This window comes from Balaenoptera ricei, chromosome 10 (genome assembly GCF_028023285.1).
Source record: "Balaenoptera ricei isolate mBalRic1 chromosome 10, mBalRic1.hap2, whole genome shotgun sequence".
NCBI lineage: Eukaryota > Metazoa > Chordata > Mammalia > Artiodactyla > Balaenopteridae > Balaenoptera > Balaenoptera ricei.
The window spans coordinates 102,560,897-102,582,784 of NC_082648.1; the positions used below are offsets into that span (position 1 = coordinate 102,560,897).

Genomic DNA, 21,888 nt, shown 5'->3' on the forward strand with positions numbered 1-21,888 from the left:
AAATGCACTAAGAAAGAAAGGTGAGGATAATTGTCTGAAAAGAGTGAGTTAGACAACAGTATGTATTGTATAACCTCATTTTCATTAAAAAAAAAAAGAAGTTTGCACGGAAAAAGATCTACATGGACATGTCCTAAGGTATTACAATAGTACTCTCTGGATTGTGGGAATACGTTTTTACTTTTTTACTCGTTTATTTTCTAATTTTTTACAATTCATATATAGTGCTTTTGTGATAATAAAATATTATTTTTAAGAATTCAGCTGCCATTCTGGATTATCTAAAATGGTTTTTTAAACTAACATTTTTTTCCTGATTATAACAGTAAACCATTCATTGTAGGGTTTTGGAAAACAAAAAAGTATTTTAAAAATCACCTGAAAAATCACCCCATCTGGAAAAAACTATTGATGGAAATGGATATTGAATTTTGTCAAATGCCTTCTCCTCAAAAAAATAAAATGAATCTTCTTTCTTGTAGGAACAAATGAAGATTACTGTGGCAGCAGTGTGCCACATGGATTAAAGTAGGGTAAGACCAGAGGTTGGGAACTTAGCTAAAAGGTGACTGCATTAATCCAAGGAAGAAATGATGAGAGTGTGAAATAAAGTGATAGCAGTGGCAACAGAGGGAAGAGGACAAGGTTATTAAGGAGGCAGGATTGGAATGATGGGTAATGTATTGGCTGTGACAGGGAGAATTTATCAAGGATGATGGAGAATTTATTAAGGTAGCAGCCATATGAAACCCTGTGAGAAAGGCATTCTAAGTCCAAGGAACAGAAAATGCTAAAACCCAGAAATAGCAATGAGCTTGGCCTGTGTAAGGAAAGCTAAAAAAGCAATTCTGACCAGAGAACAGTAAATGTGGAGGAAGAGAATATTTGAGAAGAGAAACATACACGGGTCAGGTTATAAAGGGCTTTGTGGATCATGGTAAGAAATATGGATTTTACTCCAAGTGCAGTGAGAATGCACTGCACAGAGACAAAAAAGGAAGCAGAAGGACCTGTTAGGAGATTATAGCGATAGTCCAAATGAGAGCTCTAGCAGCTTCAACTGTAATAGTGAAGAGTGGCAAGAAACAATTGGATTCAGGATGCATTTCAGAGGTAGAGTCATTAGGATTTATAGACGACTGGATGAGGAAAGTGGGGTGTAGAAGGTAAAAGGAGGAATCAAGAATTACTCTGGGGCTTCCCTGGTGGCACAGTGGTTGAGAATCTGCCTGCCAATGCAGGGGACACTGGTTCGAGCCCTGGTCTGGGAAGATCCCACATGCCGCGGAGCAACTGGGCCCGTGAGCCACAATTGCTGAGCCTGCGCGTCTGGAGCCTGTGCTCCGCAACAAGAGAGGCCGCGATAGTGAGAGGCCCGCGCACTGCGATGAAGAGTGGCCCCCACTTGCCACAACTGGAGAAAGCCCTTGCACAGAAACGAAGACCCAACACAGCCATAAATAAATAAATAAATAATTTAAAAAAAAAAAAGAATTACTCTGGCTTTCTGTCTGAATAAATGAGTAAATTGTGCCCTTTACTGAGCTGGTAAAGACCTAAGAACGAACAGGTTTGTTGTTTGGTAGTGGTGGGGGAGAGGAAATTAACTACTCTTCCTGATTATATTGTTTTAGATGGCTACTAGAAATAGGAAACTAAATGCTAAATATTATAGGCTGGAAATATAATTTGGAAAGTCAGTAGCTTAAGGATGGGACTGGATAAGACCACCTGGGGAAAGGAGGGAGAGATGAAATGTGGTCTATCTTGCCCCCTTGACAGCAAGGCCTTCCCATGACCAACTTCTTTAAAAACACCCCCAGCATTTCCTATTCCCCTCCCTTGTTTCTCTTTAAAACTTAACACTTTAATATTCTATATACTTTTCATATTTAGTTTGTTGTCTGTCTCTTTGCACTTGAATGTCAGTTCTATACAGGCAGGAATTTTTATATCATGTTCACTGATGAATCCCCAACAACCTAGAACAGTGCATGGCATATAGTAGGCACTCAATTATTTTTAAATGAATGAAATACTGCTGAAATGTCAAACAGGATGAGGACAAGGAACTAACCGCTGTCTTTTATAAGATATAGCACAATAGTGACCTAGATAAGTGTCATTTCAGTAGACTTTGAGGCTGAGAACTGAACCAAGGGGGCTGAGAAGAGAATGGAACTACAGACAATGGTTTCAAAGAGTTTTGCTGTACTGATTAAAAAAAAAAAAAAAAAATGGGGCAATAGCCTAAGGAAACAGTGAGGTTCAAGGGATTTCCCCCCAAGCATTTCATTATAAAATTTTCAAACATACAAGAAAGTTGAAAGAATTTCATAGTAAAAATCCATATATTTACTGCTAAATTCTATAATTAACATTGTACTATACTTGCTTTTCACACATCCACTGATCCTCAATGTCCTGAGTGTTCATAAGGCATGTATGTATTTATGCCAATGAAAATTATCCAATAAGGGAGAAAGATACAATCCAAGAGAGAAAGATAATAATTACAAAAGCAAAGAACTAAGGAGGGGACAGGATCTAAAGCACAAGTGGAGAGGATGGCCTTAGACAGACTCAGGCACCCTCGTGGTAGTTCACTGATAAAAATCCTTCAAAGTCTAACTTTTCTTTCCAGAAAGTTAAATATAAACTCTTCACTCTGGCAAGGACTTATCCAACAGAATTCCATTATATCCCACCACTTCCCTACATATGCACTATATTCTGGCCAATTTGGACTATTACCTGCCCCACAAATAGACTTTCACAAACCCCTGGAAAAATACTCTTTACGCTTTGAGCCCAGCTCAAATGCCAACTCCTCTAGAAAAGCTTTCCTAATCTTCACCTCTTCCTGTCCAAAACTCCCCAAATCAGATGTTGTATTTTTCGTGTTTAAAGTTTCATAAACAGTGTTATCTGGCTTTCTATTTCAATTAGTGTGTCATTTTCTTATACTCCCTATACCTTCAGAGCAGGAGCTGTCTTAATCTACACATCTTCTTCTGCTCCTAACGTTATATATAGGCAACAACCATTTGCTTCATCTGAGTGGAAAACACGAATGTAAAACTAAAAATAAAAAATTTCTGCTACCCATAAAAAGCCCCAAATTAGATTTTATTGAAAACAAACAAGGGACTTCCCTGGTGGTCCAGTGGTTAAGACTCCATGCTTCCACTGCAGGGGGTGCGGGTTCGATCCCTGGTTGGGAAACTAAGATCCCACGTGCCATGCGGCGTGGCCAAAAAATTGAAAAAGTAAAAAAATTAAAAAATAAATAGATAAAAACAAACAAATGAGAACATGTCAAGTTTTGGCAGGTGGTGACAATAGAAAATTATTACAAAAAGTATGACTAACTAAATTAAACTATAACAGGAAATGAGCATGATGGGAAATTATCAATTGGCTTAACAAATTCTATCTGAATGTGCCAGTAATTCTGTAAGATTTTAAAAAATGATGATCTACCAACAAGTGTTCAAATGAACAAAAATAGAATATCACCCATTAAATCGGTCATGGATAAGTACTATATTGAGTTTGGGCCTTCATATAGCAAAAAGAATGTGAACACTTTAGGCAAAATTCAAAAACAAGTAAACCAGAAATTTCTGTTGTGGAGAGATGGTATTGAAGACACTGCTGAAATGATCCACAACTGGCTTTACCCGGTTCTAAGCATAGTCTCTAGGATACCAGTGATTCTCTAGAGGGGAGCTGAGCTTCCAGGGCATGTGGATCTAGGGAGGGCAAGAGGATTTGTAAAGGCATTTTCACAATCACGTTAAGATATGTTGTTAATCACAAAAAGTATTTCTAAATTAGGAAAAGAAATAATATTATTTTGAAACTCGTTTGGCACTAGGTTACACAAGTTCAAAGCACCACTTTCACAGGATCTTGAATGGTAACGGGCATGTAGTTCAAGTGGACTAAATGATGTTCAAGACGTCACGCAGATACTCATTCCGAGTATTGCACTGTTTGGAGTTGCAAAATGTAACTGAGCAACCCTTCACATAATCACCAGTTAAAAGGTGAAAATTCCCTGGTGGTGGGCTCAGCAACTTCCCGATAAAAGAGTGGAGAAGATTAGTTAGGGTAACAGTGCAGGAGTGATTCCAGTAATTATTTTTTCAATGTTTTCTGATAACAGAATAAAGTGAAAATGAGGAAATATATTACACAGAAGAGGCAAGGAAATCTTCAAATATGTGAATGCATCTAAGCTCAGGTATTCTTTCGCATATACTAAGTGCAAAAGAAAACCTTCAACAGCAGCTGTTTTTATAAGGCAACAGAAATTTCACAACAGTTCCACAATAATTATATTCCAGATTTGGTGTGCAGGAAAAGCACACATTCAAGTGTCCTATTCACGTCTGTCAAATAAATTGATTTACTGAGGCTAAGAAAGGAAAGCTGGGCTAAGAGAGCCAAACCGGAGACTCCAGATTTCAGAAGACTCTCCAGGTCACTATCCTTTGAGGCCCCACTCCACCTGCTCTGCTCATCACCCCACTGTTTCCCATCACGGAGCCAAAGGGAGCCTGGCCAGGCCCCAACTCCAGTCCAGACTCTGCCACTTACTGGGCAACCTTGGAAAGTCATCTGGCCCCTCTGAACCTCAGTGTCCTCCACTGTAAAATGGGGATCATACCCATTTGTGAGGATTAAACAAAAAGAGCGGGGCCAGGAACTCAGGAATAAGTTCAACAAACGCGGCCATTTTCACAATATTCCTGCGAAGCTTCCTTGGATCCAAATGGTTGTTCGGGCTCCTTGGAACCAATGACTTCCTCCCGATCTCGCTCCCACTTAATCTTTTTGGATGGGAAAGGGAAGGGGATGGAGAGGTGACCAAAGCGGAGGGCAGAAGAAGCCCACGGGGGGGGGGGGGGGAGGGGAGCGGGGCGGGGGGGAAGAGAGGAGGGTCCAGGGTGGAACCTCTCGGGTGGGGGGTAGGGCGGGGGTCTGGCCTGCGGTGTTGTCCGAGGGCCGGGGGTCTGGCGCAGAGGGCGAGGCGCAGGCCCCTGGGGGTGCCGTCCGAGGGTCGGGGGGTCCGGGGCAGAGGGCGAGGCGCAGGCCCCTGGGGGTGCCGTCCGAGGGTCGGGGGTCCGGGGCAGAGGGCGAGGGTCAGCCTAGGGTGGACGGCGAGCAGCGGCTCCCTGCCACCTCCAACCCGCCCTGGGCGGAGTCTGAGGGTCGCCTCCCACCCCATCCCCCGTCCCCGGGGTGGACAGCAAGAGTCGAGCCCGAGTCCAGGCCGCGAGGCCACCCTCACGTCCCCTCAGGGGGGAAGAGGCCCGGACGACCGCGGCGCGCGGGGGCGTTCTAGGTTCCAAGTTACCGGAGCCGTTGGGGCCAATGATGCAGGTGAACCTCCTGAAGGGGCCTATGACCTGGCGGCCCCGCCACGACTTGAAGTTCTCCACAAACAGCAGCTCCAAACGACCCATGGCTGCGCCCTCCGCTCCTCAGCCGCGTTCTCACACGCCGGCCAGAAAAGCGCGGGAAGGGCCTCGTGCTGTCTCGCGAGAGGAAAGCGAGAACACGGGCGAGCCCTGCGATGTTTCTTAGCAACCGAAGTTGTTTACGTTTCCGAGGAACCGGGTCTTCTCGCCACTGGAGCGGTGGGAGAAGGCCGGACTGAGAGCCTCTGGAGCAGGCTCGGATCCCACCAGCCCAACCTCCTAGGGAGCCAGCCTCGCTTGGCTTGAGCTTGTTTTATGTTTGTTGTCTTTTCTTTTAATCTCACAAGTTTTAAAAACCTCAGAATTTCTTGGCGATTCGCAGTCATGGAGGTAGCGCAGCCCAAGGACCTGGAGGAGGACTTAGGCCTGGCCAAAAGGAGATATGCGGAGCTGCGCAGGCAGAAACGGATCTTCAATGCCAGGAACAGGATCATCGGGGTGAGATCCTCCAGCCCGGAAGGGAAAGGGGCCAGGCGGGAATGTGGAGGAGTGGCTGGGGGCGAGTGAGGCGGGCGGCGGGAAACAAGAGGAGATGAACCCTTGGAATGAAACTTTTGATCCAGGCACCGCTGCAGACGGCTCCAGGCTTTGCCGGGAAGACTTGTTCCATGTATTGACTTTGCTGAGGATGGGAGAGACCTTAACAGACCAAATAATGCCCCCTGTCCCTTGCCAGACAGGCAAATTGAGTCCTGCAGTGGGGAGAGAGCTTGCCTGGAGTTAATGGCCAGAGACTGGAACGCGATTCTCCTCTCTCTGAGCCGGACTTTCTACATTGCCAGGAATTCCCTCCAGTCCGTTCATTTGACAAATGCCAGTGGAGTTCCTATTTTGTGGCAAGCCTGAGCTGGGCCCAGGAGATGAGGAACAAGGCAATATTTGACCTTGAGGAGTTCATAGCCCAGAGTGGAGGAGGCAGGCATTAAAATGGTCACATTATAATGCAGTGGAGTCAGTGCTGTGAGGGAGGCAAGCAAAGGCTGCCAGGGAGCACCAACTGGGGCTGGGAGAGGAAATCAGAGAGGACTCCCCAGAGGAGGTGATGCCTAAGCAGTGTTCTGAGGATGAGGATCTATTGACTGAAAAGGGGAGAAGGAAGCTCTGGGGAAATTTAAGACAGGCTGAAGAACCAGCTATAAGCAAAAGCATCCGGGTATGACAAGATTTGGCTTACAGTAGGACTGTTATCAACTGAATCAAATTATCTGGCTCTAATTCCCTTTGTTTTCCTTTCCCAGGGAGACACAGAAGCCTGGGATGTTCAGGTTTGTGACCAGAAGATAAAAGAAGCAACTGAAAAAGCTAGACAGGAAACCTTTGGTGAGCATTCCCTGAATGGCCATCTAGCGGTTCAGGGCTGTGTGCCTTTACACCCCAGTTCACATTTCCTCACATATGTAAAAAGTTGCAATTTTCATGCTCTTCCTCCTTTTAAAACTTCACAATTTCTTGTGCTCAATTAACTTAATGCACTGATGCTTCCTCACTTAAAAAAAAAAACAGCTATTGAATTCTATGTGAGCTGTAGGAAATAAATTGTGAGGATAAATGTATGTTTTTCTCTGTTTTCTTAAAAAACTGGGTATGAAAATCTTTAAACACACACATTTTCTGCCAAAAAGTTCAAGACCTTCTACCAGGGACAGCTGTTTACAGTAGCCTGAGCTCATACCCCCGAGCTGACTCAGAACCAGATATGGTTCAAATAATAGTGTTCTGGCTCTTAGATCAAATACTCAAATAGTATTCCTTTTCCCCCATCACGTCTAGCAATTTCTTTTAAAGCACTATAAGGATTTTTTAAATAGAAAAAAGCAGGGTACAAAATTGTATATACAGTGGGTTATCAATTAAGTTTAAATACATATATAAATATATATGTTTTAAAATACATAAAAATATGCTTAGAAAAATACAGAAAGGAAATATACCAAAATGTCAGCAGTGGTAAAGTTGGAGTGATGGCATGATGAGTGAAATTGATTTTCTTCTTTATACTGTTTCATATTTTCTAAACCTTTTACCTTTTAAAATTCTAGCTTAAAGTAATTCAAACCTGTGTTAAACCATAATGGAAAAGAATATGAAAAAGAATATATGTATGTATAACTGAATCAATCACTTTGCTGTACAGCAGAAACTAACACAACATTGTAAGTCAACTATACTTCGGGCTTCCCTGGTGGCGCAGTGGTTGAGAATCTGCCTACCAATGCAGGGGACACGGGTTCGAGCTCTGGTCTGGGAAGATCCCACATGCCGTGGAGCGACTAGGCCCGTGAGCCACAATTGCTGAGCCTGCGTGTCTGGAGCCTGTGCTCCGCAACAAGAGAGGCCGCGATAGTGAGAGGCCCGCGCACTGCGATGAGGAGTGGCCCCCACTTGCCGCAACTAGAGAAAGCCCTCGCACAGAAACGAAGACCCAACACAGCCATAAATAAATAAATAAAATTAAATTAAAAAAAAAAATAGTAGAAAAATGTTTAAAAAAAAAACAACTATACTTCAGTAAAATTTCTTTTTTAAAAAATAATTCAAACGTACAAAAACGACGTGACAGACATATACATACCCACCACCAGACTAGATATGAACATTTTGCCAAACCGGCTTTAGATATCTTAAGAAATGCTTTTTGAAAATTAAATGTTATACAGACATAGCTAAAGCTCTCCCCCACCTTACCATTTTCCTCTTCCTCCCTTCTCAGAGGTGTGATCATTCCCATGCATGTTTTTGTACTTGTACTATTTAGGTATGTACATCCATGACAATATAAAATTTGTGTGTGTGTTTTAAAATTTTACATAAATGATGTTATATTGAATGTATCCTTTTGCAACATTTAAAAAATTCACCAATCTATTTTTGGAATTTAGAGGTGATCTATGTACAGAATATTCATTTTAATTGCTTTATGATGTTTTGTCATATGAATTTTAACCACAATTTTTTTATTCCTCTACTGGTGGCTGATTTAGATTTTTTCCAGTTTTTTAAAATAATTACAAACAATGTTAATGACTGTCCTGCATTTTGTCCCAATGTTCATGTCCCTGGTGTACCTAGAAATGAAATTGATAGGTCATAGTATGTGCATGTTTTCAGTTTTACGGGATGTTGGCAAATGGCTTTCCAAAGTTATAAAAGTTACACTCCCACAAGCAGTAAACGAGAAATCTTTGTTTCCCCACATCCTTACTAATACCTGCTATTATTCGCATTTGAAATGTTTCTCCATTTCATTGGATGTTTCCCATCTTGTAAGGTTGATGATCTTTTCACAAGTTTATTGATCATTCAGGTTTCTTTATATTGATTTGCCTTTTCCTCTCCTTGGCCCCCTTTTTGGTTAGGTTGTTTTTTTTTTTTTTTTAAGTTGATTTGTAGGTGCTTTTTAAATATTCAGAATACTAATCCTTTAATGGTTGTGTTAACTTTTTGGAAGGTTGGATTACTTTAGAATCACTAAAAATCATTTTTTAAGTGGATTTGATCTTGGAGAGGCAGCAGTAAGTGGTGGCGTGAAGCAAGATCTTAATTCCCTGCCCAGGAATTGAACCTGGGGAGCTTGGATGAAAACCAGGAATCCCAGCCACCACACCCCCTGGCTCTTGACCCCGGTGAAAAATTCATTTCTCACGGAGGCAAAAACTGTAAAAACAGGTACAAAGTTTATTATTAGAGACACAGCACAACAAGTGGGAGAGCACACAGAGAAACAGTTTGCTTAGTTAAGACAGAAGCAGGGCAGAGATGCACACCCGGAGAGGAAAGGTGTGGGCGGCCCCCCTAATGAGGAGGAGCCCAGTAAAGAGGCGGTGAAGTCATTCATATAGGGCAGTTCTTCCGGGTCTCTGTTTACCTTTGGCCAATCACCTGGCTTCTTTTTCCACACGTGACCTGCCCTAGGCCCCTCCCCAGCATGCGTGCGCAACTTTTTTTCCAAGATGGGATTTCAGCCCAGAGGCCTGTGGGACGGCCTTAGCATCACCTGTTATGGGGTGGTGCCCCCTCCTTTTTGACCCCCAAGGAGCCTTTCTGCGCATGTGCAATGTCTCCCTTGCCCCAAGGATGGGAAATATGTGACCTCTTGATCCTTTACCCAAACAAAGGTTAGCCCCTCTCTGTTCCTGCCACAACTGTTATCTTCAGGCATCCTCAGGAGACAAAGCCTGGCTATTTACCTTGTTTCTGTTGTTACTTCCATTTCGGAGAGCAAACAGGAGGCTGATTTTAAATGTCTAACCTGGAGCCCATCTATGTCCTAATGCAAACAGGAGACTAGTTGTAAGTGTCTGGCCCGAAGCCCACTTTTTCCTGCTCCATGAAATGTACACGGGAGGCCAGTTGTAAATGCCTAGCTTGGGGCCCATCTATCTCCTGCCTCAGATTCAAATTTATGTCTTTCCTCTGAATCTTAAGCTGATGAATATGCTGTATCTCTTCTAGCTGCTGAAATGAGGCAAAATGACAAGATCACATGCATATCAGAAAACCGGGAAAGGAGAGATAGGAAAAATCTCTGTAAAGCTATCAATGATTTCCAACAGAGCTTTCAGAAGCCAGAAACTCGCCGTGAATTTGACCTCTCCGACCCCCTAGCCCTTAAGAAAGATCTTCCAGCCCGGCAGTCAGATAATGATGCTCGGAATACAATATCAGGAATGCAGAAATTCATGGGAGAGGATTTAAACTTCTATCAGAGGAAGAAATTCCAAGAGGAACAAAACAGGGAATGGTCCTTGCAACAGCAAAGGGAATGGAAGATCGCCCGTGCCAACCAAAAATGTGCAGGTAATGGAACAAAAAAGACAGATGGGTCTCAATACTTTCTTCAACAAATCAATCCCCCCCCCTTTTTTTTTCTTGTTTCATTTTGTCTTTTAAGTCTCACTAATATGCTGCTTTGGCCACGTGGCCAAAAAAAGAGACATGAGAACCCGGGTTCCAGGATTTAAATATCTTCAGCCACGTGCCTGTCATGCAGGAAACACCTTCTGAGCTTGTGCTCTGTCCGGGCCCCAGTGGGATGCTGGAGTTCAGGGTAACTCAGCATCGGTCCCGGCCCTCAGTGTGTGGGCCAAGACATAGGTCCAGCCTATATCAGTTCGTGTCCAGTAAGAAAATCTGATCATCCCCTGAACCTGACCGTCCACCTCCATCAATGGGAGCTCTGTTCCTCTAGTTGCCCAGGCCCAAACCCAAGTCATCTTGACTCCTTCCTTTCCCTCAAATGCCACACACAGTCCAGCAGCAAGTCATCCCAAATTCCAACCACCTTCACCATGTCCTCCACTACCACTCTGGACTAAGCAGCCAGCATCTCCCAACTGGATCATTGCAATAACCTCTAACTGGTCTCCCTGCTTCTGCCCTTGTCTCCCCATAGTCTTTTCTCAACCCAGCAGCCAGAGTGATCCCGTTAAAAGTTAAGCTGGATCCTTTGCTCAAAACCAATAGCTTCTCAGTTTACTCAATAAAAGCCAAATTTATTTCAAGGACCAAAAAGTCTGACCTTACCTCCTGCTATGCTGCCCTCTAAACCCCTCTCCGCTGGTTCCACGGCAGACATTACCAATCCATAGCAGACGTTACCAGGCCACAGTGGTGATTGCTGACACTGCCAGGCACCCATCTAAGAGCTTTACTTGACTTGACTCGTGTCAATCTCCCACAGCCTTCCGACGCACCCCCTTTCTTTGGATGGGGCCGTGATGAGAAACAGATTCTCCGCAGGGTGCTCTGCACATCTCGGAAGGATCTCCGGGCAGGCACGCAAGGTTTGATTGCGTTTTGCTTCCTTTCAGAGGATCTCTACCTGAAGACAAGGCTGCAGTTTGACGAAACAGCCAAGCATTTACAGAATCTGGAAAGCACCACCAGAAAGGCGGTTTGTGCAGCTGTGAAAGAATTCAACAGGAAGCAGGTGTATACCCCAGGCTCTGTCTGGAGGGGAAGACAAACACACAGCCACCTCCCCGGCATGCCCCAGCCTCCTTGACTCATCAATGATAGCAGTTCTTTTTAATCCCTGCAACAATCAGCTGCTCTTATTAGTCACTGTGTTCAACAACCCTTTCAGAGGGGCACGATTAACCCAATTTAATTGATAAAGAAACGGGCTCAGAGTGGGGAACTGACTTTCTTTGGGATGCCTAAGTACTAATCTGATTTGCTTTGGCAGATTCAAATACTGGACTTCCAAATACCGCGAGTCCAGTATTCAAATCCCAGCCTGTCCAGCTGCAAAGCGTGGGCTTACGTAACGTAGTTGAGCTGGCCTCCTTGTGAGCACCTGCTGTGTGTGGGCACCTCAAAAAGTGCCCTGTCCATTCATTACTAAAGAGAACTGGTAACACTGACAAATGTCTCTTAATCCGTCTCTTGACTTGATGGAGAAATAACTGCAGCCCAGAGAGGGCAGGTGACTTGCTCCAGGTCACACAGCCAGGGCCCGTTCCCTCCACCCATCATCCTCATGTGAATAGGGATTTGGCCAGGAATTTATTTGTCCCTGGGGTTGAGGTTGCCGGGCAGTGGGAGCACCTTTTAGAAATCACCACTGCTGTGAATCACTTGGTTGGCTGTTCTTTGTGGCCCACCGCCGTCCAAGGGTGACCAGGACCACACGGAGGGGTACACAGCCCTGTCTTGGGGTGGGTGAGGCCAAGCCGAGGGGAGATGGCAGCCTAACAGGGGGAGGCAGCTCCCTGCTTTGGCAAATCACTGCAAACAAAGACGTGCAGCAATTATGCGTGCGACCAACAGGCAGTGATTCCCCGAGCCCAGCCCGCTCACCCAGCATCTCCCAGGCAGCTGGGGGTCTGAGGGCCTCCCCACATCCATGCCTGATGAGTCTACACCTCCCCCCATCCCCGGTGCCCTTTAGCACGTTCTTCCTTCAAGGGCCCCCAGTGAGACTTGCCAGCCTGTGCCTCAGTCCCACCGGGGTCACTCAGGGCATCTCCCTTAATATCTTGCCCTGCTCAGGCCTTGGAGTCAGCGGAAAAGAAAATTCAAGAGAAAAAACAAGACCAAGAGGACAACCTGGCCGAGATCTCCCACCTGCTGCGTGGGGACCTGCTCTCGGAGAACCCCCAGCAGGCAGCCAGCTCCTTCGGGCCCCATCGCGTGGTCCCCGACCGCTGGAAGGGCATGAGCCGGGAGCAGCTGGAGCTCATCCGCCTGGTTCAGAAACAGCAAGTCCAGGAGAAGCTGGTGCCTGTGCCCCCCACCCCCCCACCCCCCGAGCCCTCAGATGGGGCCCTGTGCTCCCTGCCACCTTCCTCAAGCATCTAGTTATAGCCACTGTCACGCTCGGCCCTAGAAGCTGCCCTCAAGGAGTCTGTGTTCTAGTGAGAGGAGGACAAGCGCTAGGGAGGGGAGGAGGCTGGGGAAGGGGCTGAGATTGCTGGGCGCGAGAGGGTCATCAGGGGACCAATGGCTCTGGAACAAAGGGCTGAAGGTGGGGAGGGACCTTGCACGTGTCTGGGGAAAGGATGATCAGGCGGGGTGAAGAGCAAGGGCAAAGGCCTTGAGGAAGGGCCATCTTGACCTGTTCAGAGAAGGGAGGCATCTGGTGGCTGGAGTGGAGGGAGGGGAGAGGGTGGGATGAGGTCCAAGAGGCAGAGGGTTGAGGGCCTGGCAGGCCACCGGGGAAGACTTTGCCTTTTTTGTGACCGAAATGGGGAGCTCTGGCGGGTTCTGAGCAGAGGAGAGACAGGATCTCACAGTTAACAGGATCCCTCCTGCCGCTGTGTTGAGGGTGGACTTAGGGGGATAAGGCGGGAAGGAGAGAGATCACTGGGGAGGCTGATGGTCAAGGTCAGAGATGGTGCTGGCTGAGGCCAGGGCGCTGGCAGCAGGGGTGCTGAGAAGTGGTCGGATTCTGGATGTATTTGGAAGTTAGAGTCAACAGAATCGGTTGAAGGGTTTGGCATGGCATATGAGAGACAGAGGAGTTAAGGATTACTCCAGGCTTCCTGGCCTGAGCAACGAGAAGGAAGGAGTTGGCACTTACAGAGATGGGAAGATGGTGGGAGAAACAAGTCCAGGAGGGAAGATCATGGGAGAATGGAAATCACAAGCGCAATTTTGGATATGTTGTGTGCAATGTTCTTTAGATATCTATATCTGCTAGGATTCAGCTGAAAATCCCAAATAACACCATCTTAAACAAAATAGAACTTTATCTCTTGCATGTAGACTAAATCCTTAAGCAAACAGCCCAGGGCTGGTATGGCAGCTCCACGACCATTGATTAAAGTTCTGCCATCCTCAGCACTTGGTTCCCACCTCTTAGTGCAAGATGGCTGCTTGAGCTCCAGTCATCATATGCATATTCCAGCTGGCAGGAAGAAGGAAGGGGGAAGAACGCTAAGGACACTTCCTAGAAGTTTCACAAGACATTTCCACTTACATTTCATTGGACAACTCAGTCACTAGGTTGCCCCTAACTATAAAGAAGAAATGTAGTATTTATTCCAGGCAGTGAAGTGCTGGTGATTCTTTTATTAAGGAAGAAGGAAAAATGGCTACTGGTGGACAAGTTATATTTTCTGACACAACTTCCAAGTAAAGCCCATCAGGCAGCTGGATGTAGAGTCTGGGGCTCAGAATGAGATCTGGGCTGGAGACATAAACAGGAAGTCATCACTGCACTGAGAGTATTTAAAGCAGGGAACCTGGAGATCACAAAGGGAGTGAGTGTAGACAGAGGGACCCTCCCTTCCCACCCCCATCGTTTATAAAGAGCAAAGCGGCCTGAGAAGGAGCAGCCAGAGAGGTAGGAGGGATGCAAGCAGTGGTGAATTCAGAGGGAGTGTGGGAACCCCTGGGTCAAATGCCACTGCTGGGCTGCCGACTGGATGCAGGACCCAGCACTGGGCAGTCACCTCTTTGGTGGAGTGGTAGCAGCCTGTCTAATGGGCTGGAGAGAGAACAGGCAGGAGGGGAAGGAGACAGCAAGTGCAGACAATACTTTCAAGGCACTCTGCTGTAAAGGGCACAGAGAAATTCACCCCCAAGATCCTGAGCCATTGTCCCGGGGTGGGGCTGTGGCATCAGCACATTCTAGAAGTGACCAGAGGACCCCAGTGTCCAGCCAGGTGGTGCCACTGCCCACTGGTAGCATCCCAGATGCAGAGGACCTGACACCCGTGGGCCCTGCTTACGGAGGTCTGGGCTGGGAGCCACTGTTGGAACCGAGACTCTGCTGTCCCTTCAGGCTCAGAGGGCCAGCGCAGGCCTCCCAAGAGGGGGAATCAGCTGGGCCACCAGCATGATGGCAGGTGCGGGGGGGGGGTCTCCTCTGATTTCCCGCATGACATTGCTCACCTACCTGCCCCCTTCTGGGCCTCAGTTTCTCCATCTGTACAATGAAAGGCCGGCTCCTAGAGACAATCCCCTGGGGCTCTTCTGCTGGGGACAGGCGGTGGTGAGTCACCTCTCCTCTCTCCAGAGGCTCCAGGAGGAAGAGCGCCAGCGAGACATGCACTGGGACCGGCAGAGGGTCCAGTGGGCTCGTGCCGCCTTGCTGTGTGATCGACAGCAGCAGTGCCAACGGCATGACCTGCGCAGGGCCCTGGACTGCAGCAACTTCAGCCTGGCCAAGGAGCAGCTTTCACAGTCAGTGCCAGGCGGGGGCCTGGGCGGGAGCGGGGAGATGGGGGTACAGGTGGGGAGGGCAGGCAGAGGGGGCTGGGATCAGGCTAGGGTCAAGGGGGGCAGGTGGGAATTGGGGGCATCATCGAGGGAATCAGGCTCGGGGAAAGCAGGGGTAGGCGCTGGCCATGCAGGGCCCATAGAGCAGGCACCGTCCTTTTCTGGACCCCTGGCTCACCCTCCCTGAATCCTTCCCACCCAAGGGCTCGGGACCCTTGGGGTATATTTCACCAGAGGCCCTGTAGCAGCAGTGGTTGGGGCTATAGCATAGCCTCCTGCTAAAGAGAAGGGGAAGAAGGACTCAGAGCTAAGAAGCCAGAAATTAAGTGCTAGGAAACCATCAGTCCCCACACAGACCAGGGATTGAGATTCCATTGTGCCCTCAACCTGTAAACACCCCTCCTTGGACGGTCCTCACCTGGGCACTGGCGGACCCCAGCGGGCTCGGACACGGGTGCTGGTGATGGAGTACACGGAGGGCACCAGGAGTCCCAGGGGAGGGCGCCAGGGGGGCTTCCAGGAGGAGGCTGCGTGGCTCAGACGTGGGGGAGGACAGTGCCAGCTGCCGACTGCAGGGAGGGCTCTCCAGGGAGAGGAAGGGGTTCCTGGGCTGCCAAGAACAAGTCTGGAGTCTCTTCTTCATTTCAGACAGGCCCCAGGAGTAGTTCAGAGTTCCAGCTACAGAAAATGTCAAATGCAGATCAGTAGGTGAATTTGTCACTAAAAAAAAAACCCCATTATTTATTTACTTATTTATCTATCTATTCATCAAGCTTGAACTCGGATGGGATCCACCAGTATTTTTTCCAATGTCTGTTTATCGGTGGGTCCATCATTGGGGGCCTAAATAAGGAGAATTAAGAGAGAATCTCACAGAAATCAAATGGGATGAGCAAATGTCTTTACAATCATGGAATTCTAAGATATCCCCACATTTCACGTGCGCAGGTCCCTAAACTAATCAGCAGCGACGAAATGCCCCCTTCCTCCCCATTTAGCTCGTAGGGCTGGAATGCACTCTGTATCCTGGGGTTAACACACCAAGTAAACAGTAGAATGTTTAGGAAGTTAGGCATTTCCTGATTTCTTTTTCTCCTTGTTTTATTATCAGGAAAAAATATATGAAGGAAATCTGTACAAATCATCCCACAGAAGATTATTTCGCACAATTTAATACAAGAAGTCGATAATGAAAAAGCCACCTTCTTTCCCTCTGAATCGTTTACCTATAAAGGGCAGTAACCTTGAAGAGTCCCATCTGTTAAAAAAAAAAGGCGCTCTTTGGTCCAGAAGTACTGTTGAACTTAACTTTTCCACCGTAGACAAAACTTGATTAAACCCCTTCCTGTATTTCTATGAGGAGCATTAGTGTCTGTTCAACTCAGCTCGGACTATTTCTAGAGCAGCTCTGGTGCTGTAGATACAGGGATGAAAGCCTGCGTATTAGACTCTAGGTTCAGCTGGTGCAATCGCCAATACTCACGGGCATCATTTTAACTGCTTCACGTGGAATTAACTAATTTGGTTCTCACAGCAGCCCGGGGTGGGTATTTTTATTACTCGCATTCTCCAGGTGAAGAGCCTGAGCTATAGACACGTTAAGTGACTTGCCCAAGGTCACGCTGACGGGACGTGGTGGACCTGGGGTTGAACCCAGGGTGTCTGGCTCTCAACCACTTCTCTCTCCTGGCTCCCGGTAACAAGACCCAAAACACGAGTGGCCAAAAAGGCAGAAGTTTATTTCCTCCTCTCGTCAGAGCCCCAGCTGAGCAGTGCTCCCTCATTGCTCTGCCATCTCGCATCCTGTGGTCCCGGAATGCTGTTCCAGCTCCCACCATCCTATCACATTCAGGCCAGCAGGCAGGAGAAAACGGGAAGGAAGGGGGTGGGTGAACGCAGCACAGCCGCAAGGCCTTGGCTCCGGAAGTGTACATTTCACCTCTGCTCACACCCTATTGGTCAGAATTTAGTCATGTGACCATGCCTCGCTGCGGGGGAGGCTGCGGAGCCTTGCTGGCTAACCACGTGACAGGCAATAATTCCACAATGGTATAAAAGATGGACGAACACAGAGTGGGGGACGACTAGCAGTCTGCGGAGTCTTGAACCGTGCTTTGCAATTTGCCAGTAGGGAGGTGAAGGGAGGCAATTTACACGGGGGGAGGGGGAGAGTATGTCCAGCAGTAACGGGGTCACTAGCTCCCAGGTCCAGATGACTGGGTCCCGACCAGTTACCTCTGCCTTCTCCGTGTAGGCTTCTTGCAGGACCATATCCATATGGCCAGTGACAAGTGGCAGCTCTTGGTGGCACTTCATCATTAGCCAGGGTGGAGCTGGATACACCAGTGCTGGCTGCTTAGCCCACATCCCTCTTCTAAACACTTTCTCCCCTGCTGGAAACCCTTCACTGGCTGATGTTTAACCAGAGCCTGAGGATTGGCAGGGTTTTCCCAGGTGGATCAGTTGGAGCTGAACATCCTTTAGGGAAGCATGTTGAGGGGGTATAGTTTCCTGGAACTATCATAACAAAGTACCACACATTGGGGGGCTTAAACAACAGAAATGTACAGTTCCTCACAGCTCTGGAGGCCAGAATCCAAGACCAAGGTGTCGACAGGGCTGGTTCCTTCTGAGGGCCTTGCAGGAGAACCTGTTCCTGGCCTGTCTCCCAGCGTCTGGAGATTTGCTGATGACCTTTGGTGTTCCTTGGCTTGTAGCTGCATCACCCACATCTGTGCCTTCATCTTCACATGGCATTCTCATCCCCTGTGTGTCTGAGTCCCAATTTTCCCTGTTCATAAGGACACTAGCCGTATTTGATTAGGGTTCAGCTTAATGACTTTACCTAAACTATATCTACAATGACCTTATTTATAAGATCACATTCTGAGGTACTGGAAGTTAGGAATCCAATATACCTTTTTTGGGGGGGAAGGGCAGAACTCAACCCTTAATGGGGGGAATGCAGAGGGGCACCTGCCCGCTTGCTTCCCAGGATAATCCCATTGAGAATGTTGTTGCCCAGGCTGAAGAAGCCACGCTTCGGGGAGGGCCCTGGATGAGTGACACCCTGTGTAGACTGTTAATCCTCCTACAGTTGGGCAGGGAGATAAAGTGAGTGATGGGAGGTGATGTCAGTTCATTCAGTGCACATTGAGTGCTCTTCAAATCCTGGACGCTGTGCCAGGCCCTGGGCTAGGATCTCTCACAGTCTAGTGGGAGACCCATTTATGGAAGTAGGTCCTTGCACAGGAGTGGGAGGTGGAATCATACACCGGGCTGCTGGGCACAGGCTAGGAGGGAGATGGCGCTAGGAGGACCCTGCAGTCGTCAGTAATACCAGTTATATGCCTGGAATCACAGGCCCAAAGTGGAGAGGCTTGCTTTGACTCTGAATTTCGCATCTTTTTTTTTAAAATTAATTTTTATTGGAGTATAGTTGCTTCACAATGTTGTGCTTCTGCTGTACAGCAAAGTGAATCAGCTACATATACATATATACCCTCTTCTTTGGATTTCCTTCCCATTTAGGTCACCACAGAGCATTGAGTAGAGTTGAATTTCGCATCATTATAAAAAATACTCCGAAAGGAAGGCGAGGCGGGAAACCCGGACATTTGCTTGTTTTAAGTGCGCCCTCTGCTGGTGACCAGCAGCACAACACATTCCCCGTGGTTCTCAGGCAGGAAAATGAATGAACCCCAGGGATTAATTCAACTAATTCAAATACCGCATCCCAGGCCCAGTGCTGGGTAGGTTGTTGCAACACCCGTGCATCCCTGGATGTTGTGATTGCCATCCTGCCGAGAGAAGACAAAAGAAGGGAGGTTGAGTAACCTGCCTCCACCTGGAAGGCAGAGCCAGGTTCCAGGTGTGGGACCCTCTCCATGGCTCCTCTGAATGGCCCCGTTACGATTTTACAGACACACACACTCCAGAGGGTTTTGTTTTGTTTCTTGGTTTTTCACTTTTTCCCCCAACATTTATTATGAAAAATGTCACACATACAGAAAAATTGAAATCATTATACAATACACTCACACACCTACTACCTAGATTCTACAATTAATATTTTGCTAATATTTGCTTCATTGTCTATCTCTCCACAAACTGGCTTTTAAAAATTCCAGTTATCGGGGAGGGGGGAAGGGTAAGCTGAGACGAAGTGAGAGAGTGGCATGGACATATATACGCTATAGATAAAATAGAGAGCTAGTGGGAAGCAGCTGCATAGCACAGGGATATCACCTCCGTGCTTTGTGACCACCTAGAGGGGTGGGATAGGGAGAGTGGGAGGGAGACACAAGAGGGAGGGGACATGGGGATATATGTATACACATAGCTGATTCACTTTGTTATAAAGAAGAAACTAACACACCATTGTAAAGCAATTATACTCCAATAAAGATGTTTAAAAAAAACAGAATATTTGATCTAATAAAATCACTCTGAACTTAAAAAATATATTAAAAAATTTAAAAAGTTAAAATTCCAGTTATATGATGCTTACAAAAGACCCATCTAAAACAAAACAGCACAGAAAAGTTAAAATAAGAGGATTCAAAAGTCATTTGACTTTATCCAAATAAGTTGAAAACCTATGTCCACACAAAACCCTGCACATGTATATTTACAGCGGCTTTATTCATACTTGCCAAAACTTTGAAACAACCAAGATGTCCTTCAGTAGGAGAATGGATAAACAAACAGCGGTACAGCCATACAGTGGGATATTATTCTTTGCTCAAAAGAAGTGAACTATCAAGCTATGAAAAGACATGGAGGAACCTTAAATGCATATCACTGAGTGATAGAAGCCAATCTGAGAAGCCTGCAGACTGTATGATTCCAACTTTATGACATTCTGGAAAAGGCAAAACTGTGAAGACAGTAAAAAGATCAATGTATGCCAGGGATTTGGGGCGGGGGGGCGGGTGTGGTAAATAAAGGGAGCACAGAGGATTTTTAGGGCAGCAAAACTATTTTGTATGATGCTACAATGGTGGATACAGGTCATTATATATTTGTCTAAACCCATAGAACGTATGACACAAAGAGCAAGCCCTAATTAAACTATGGACTTGAGTTAATAATGATGTTTCACTATTGACTCATTAATTTATACAAATGTGCTACACTAAAGCTAGGTGTTAGTAACATGGGAAACTGGGGAGTGGGGAAGTAGGTATATGGGAACTCTCTGAACTTTCCACTCAATTTTTCTGTAAACCTAAAAAATAAAGTCTAATTTATAAAAAATTAGACTCTAAAAAATAAAGTCTAATTTATAAAAAAAGAAGAAGCCATGGAATACAGAAATGCTGTCACGGAGGTGCTGACACAAAGGGGGAAGGTCTAGTACATGTTGGGAATTAGGAGCAAAAGAAATATTAAACTAAATGCACAAAGTATACAGTGCAGCCATGTCTAGACACCATGTTGTATCTGGATAATTTTTGTGCCAATAAATGATATCAGAATTTTTAAAAAAAAGAAGAAGCCATAAAATAGCTAGGAAGGGGAAAAAAGTCACTTACACATTGTTCTTTATCTTTATTCTGAGTTCAAGTTCTAGTGTTCAGAATGATGGAGGGAAAAACTGAAAAATGGAGGATTAGCCCTATGCTAAATAATTCAAGGAGTCTCCTTTGTAGCCTCTGTGTTACTCCTGGCCTTGCCAGTCTGTTCTAGTTGAGTATGTGGAAACTGAATTCATCTGCAGTCTAGGGGGTATAATCCTAGAACCGAATTCCTTTGTCTATCCTCTTATCCCTACTTTACAGATGGCCCAACAGAGAAAAAGCACATGCAGCGTTTCATGACTGCATAATGTAGAAGTGAACTGTGCACCTTTATTCCTGTCTAGGGCCCACTGCCCTGTTCCTCCTTTGTCCTAGTATCTGTTTGTGGATGGTGTTGTATAACCAAGAGCCTTTGTATAATCAAGACCCTGAACGCTGCATAGTATCTTAGTGGCAAATACGAATATTTAAATCCTGGGTCATTGTTTCACCAATAGGACATCTTTACTGATGAGGTAATATAAACAGAAATTGCACACAACACAGTTTGTGTGTTCAATAGTGTGTATCTTTGCACACATCAGAAACATCGTTTTGGTTCTCAATGTTTTTACTAGTATCTTTCCCTGCCTATTTTCTTTGGACTGCCCTCCTTTAGGAAAACCTAGCAAAATTGTTACTATTACTAGTCAGTACTCAAGGGTCAGCGCTTCTGACTTTGCTAAAGGGTAGATTGACTAAAGAAATAATTTGGGGGCTTCCCTGGTGGCGCAGTGGTTGAGAATCTGCCTGCCAATGCAGGGGACACGGGTTCGAGCCCTGGTCTGGGAAGATCCCACATACCGCAGAGCAACTGGGCCTGTGAGCCACAACTACTGAGCCTGCGCATCTGGAGCCTGTGCTCCGCAACAAGAGAGGCCGCGATAGTGAGAGGCCCGCGCACCGCGATGAAGAGTGGCCCCCGCTCGCCGCGACTAGAGAAAGCCCTCGCACAGAAACGAAGACCCAACACAGCCAAAAATAAATAAATAAATAAATAAATTTAAAAAAAAAAAAAAGAAATAATTTGGAAACATTTTTTATTTGTCAGTGGCTCCTTACCTGTTCAGACTTCCTGTGTATAACTTGTCCAGCGGTTTGTACCCTCTAGTAACTGTGATCCAAAGGAAGATAAAATGTTAATTGGTTCTTGCCCACACCATTTCATGCAA

General features: G+C 46.3%; 2 protein-coding genes across 2 annotated transcripts in view; one reads left to right on the top strand and one right to left on the bottom strand.

Annotated features, from left to right (window-relative positions):
• The window catches only part of SMC1B (structural maintenance of chromosomes 1B), an 84,727-nt gene extending 79,253 nt beyond the window's left edge, over window positions 1–5,474 (bottom strand). Inside the window, exon 1 of the mRNA XM_059937143.1 lies at window positions 5,366–5,474. Coding sequence (XP_059793126.1) covers window positions 5,366–5,474 — 109 coding nt within the window. The remainder of the gene's footprint in view (window positions 1–5,365) is intronic.
• A 339-nt stretch (window positions 5,475–5,813) lies between these two features.
• Window positions 5,814–16,345, top strand: RIBC2 (RIB43A domain with coiled-coils 2). The gene is made up of 7 exons (XM_059934899.1): window positions 5,814–5,927; window positions 6,728–6,809; window positions 9,942–10,286; window positions 11,300–11,418; window positions 12,483–12,710; window positions 14,953–15,119; window positions 16,267–16,345. The coding sequence occupies exons 1-7, from the start codon at window positions 5,814–5,816 to the stop codon at window positions 16,343–16,345; spliced, it is 1,134 nt and encodes a 377-aa protein (XP_059790882.1).
• Window positions 16,346–21,888: the final 5,543 nt, after the last annotated feature.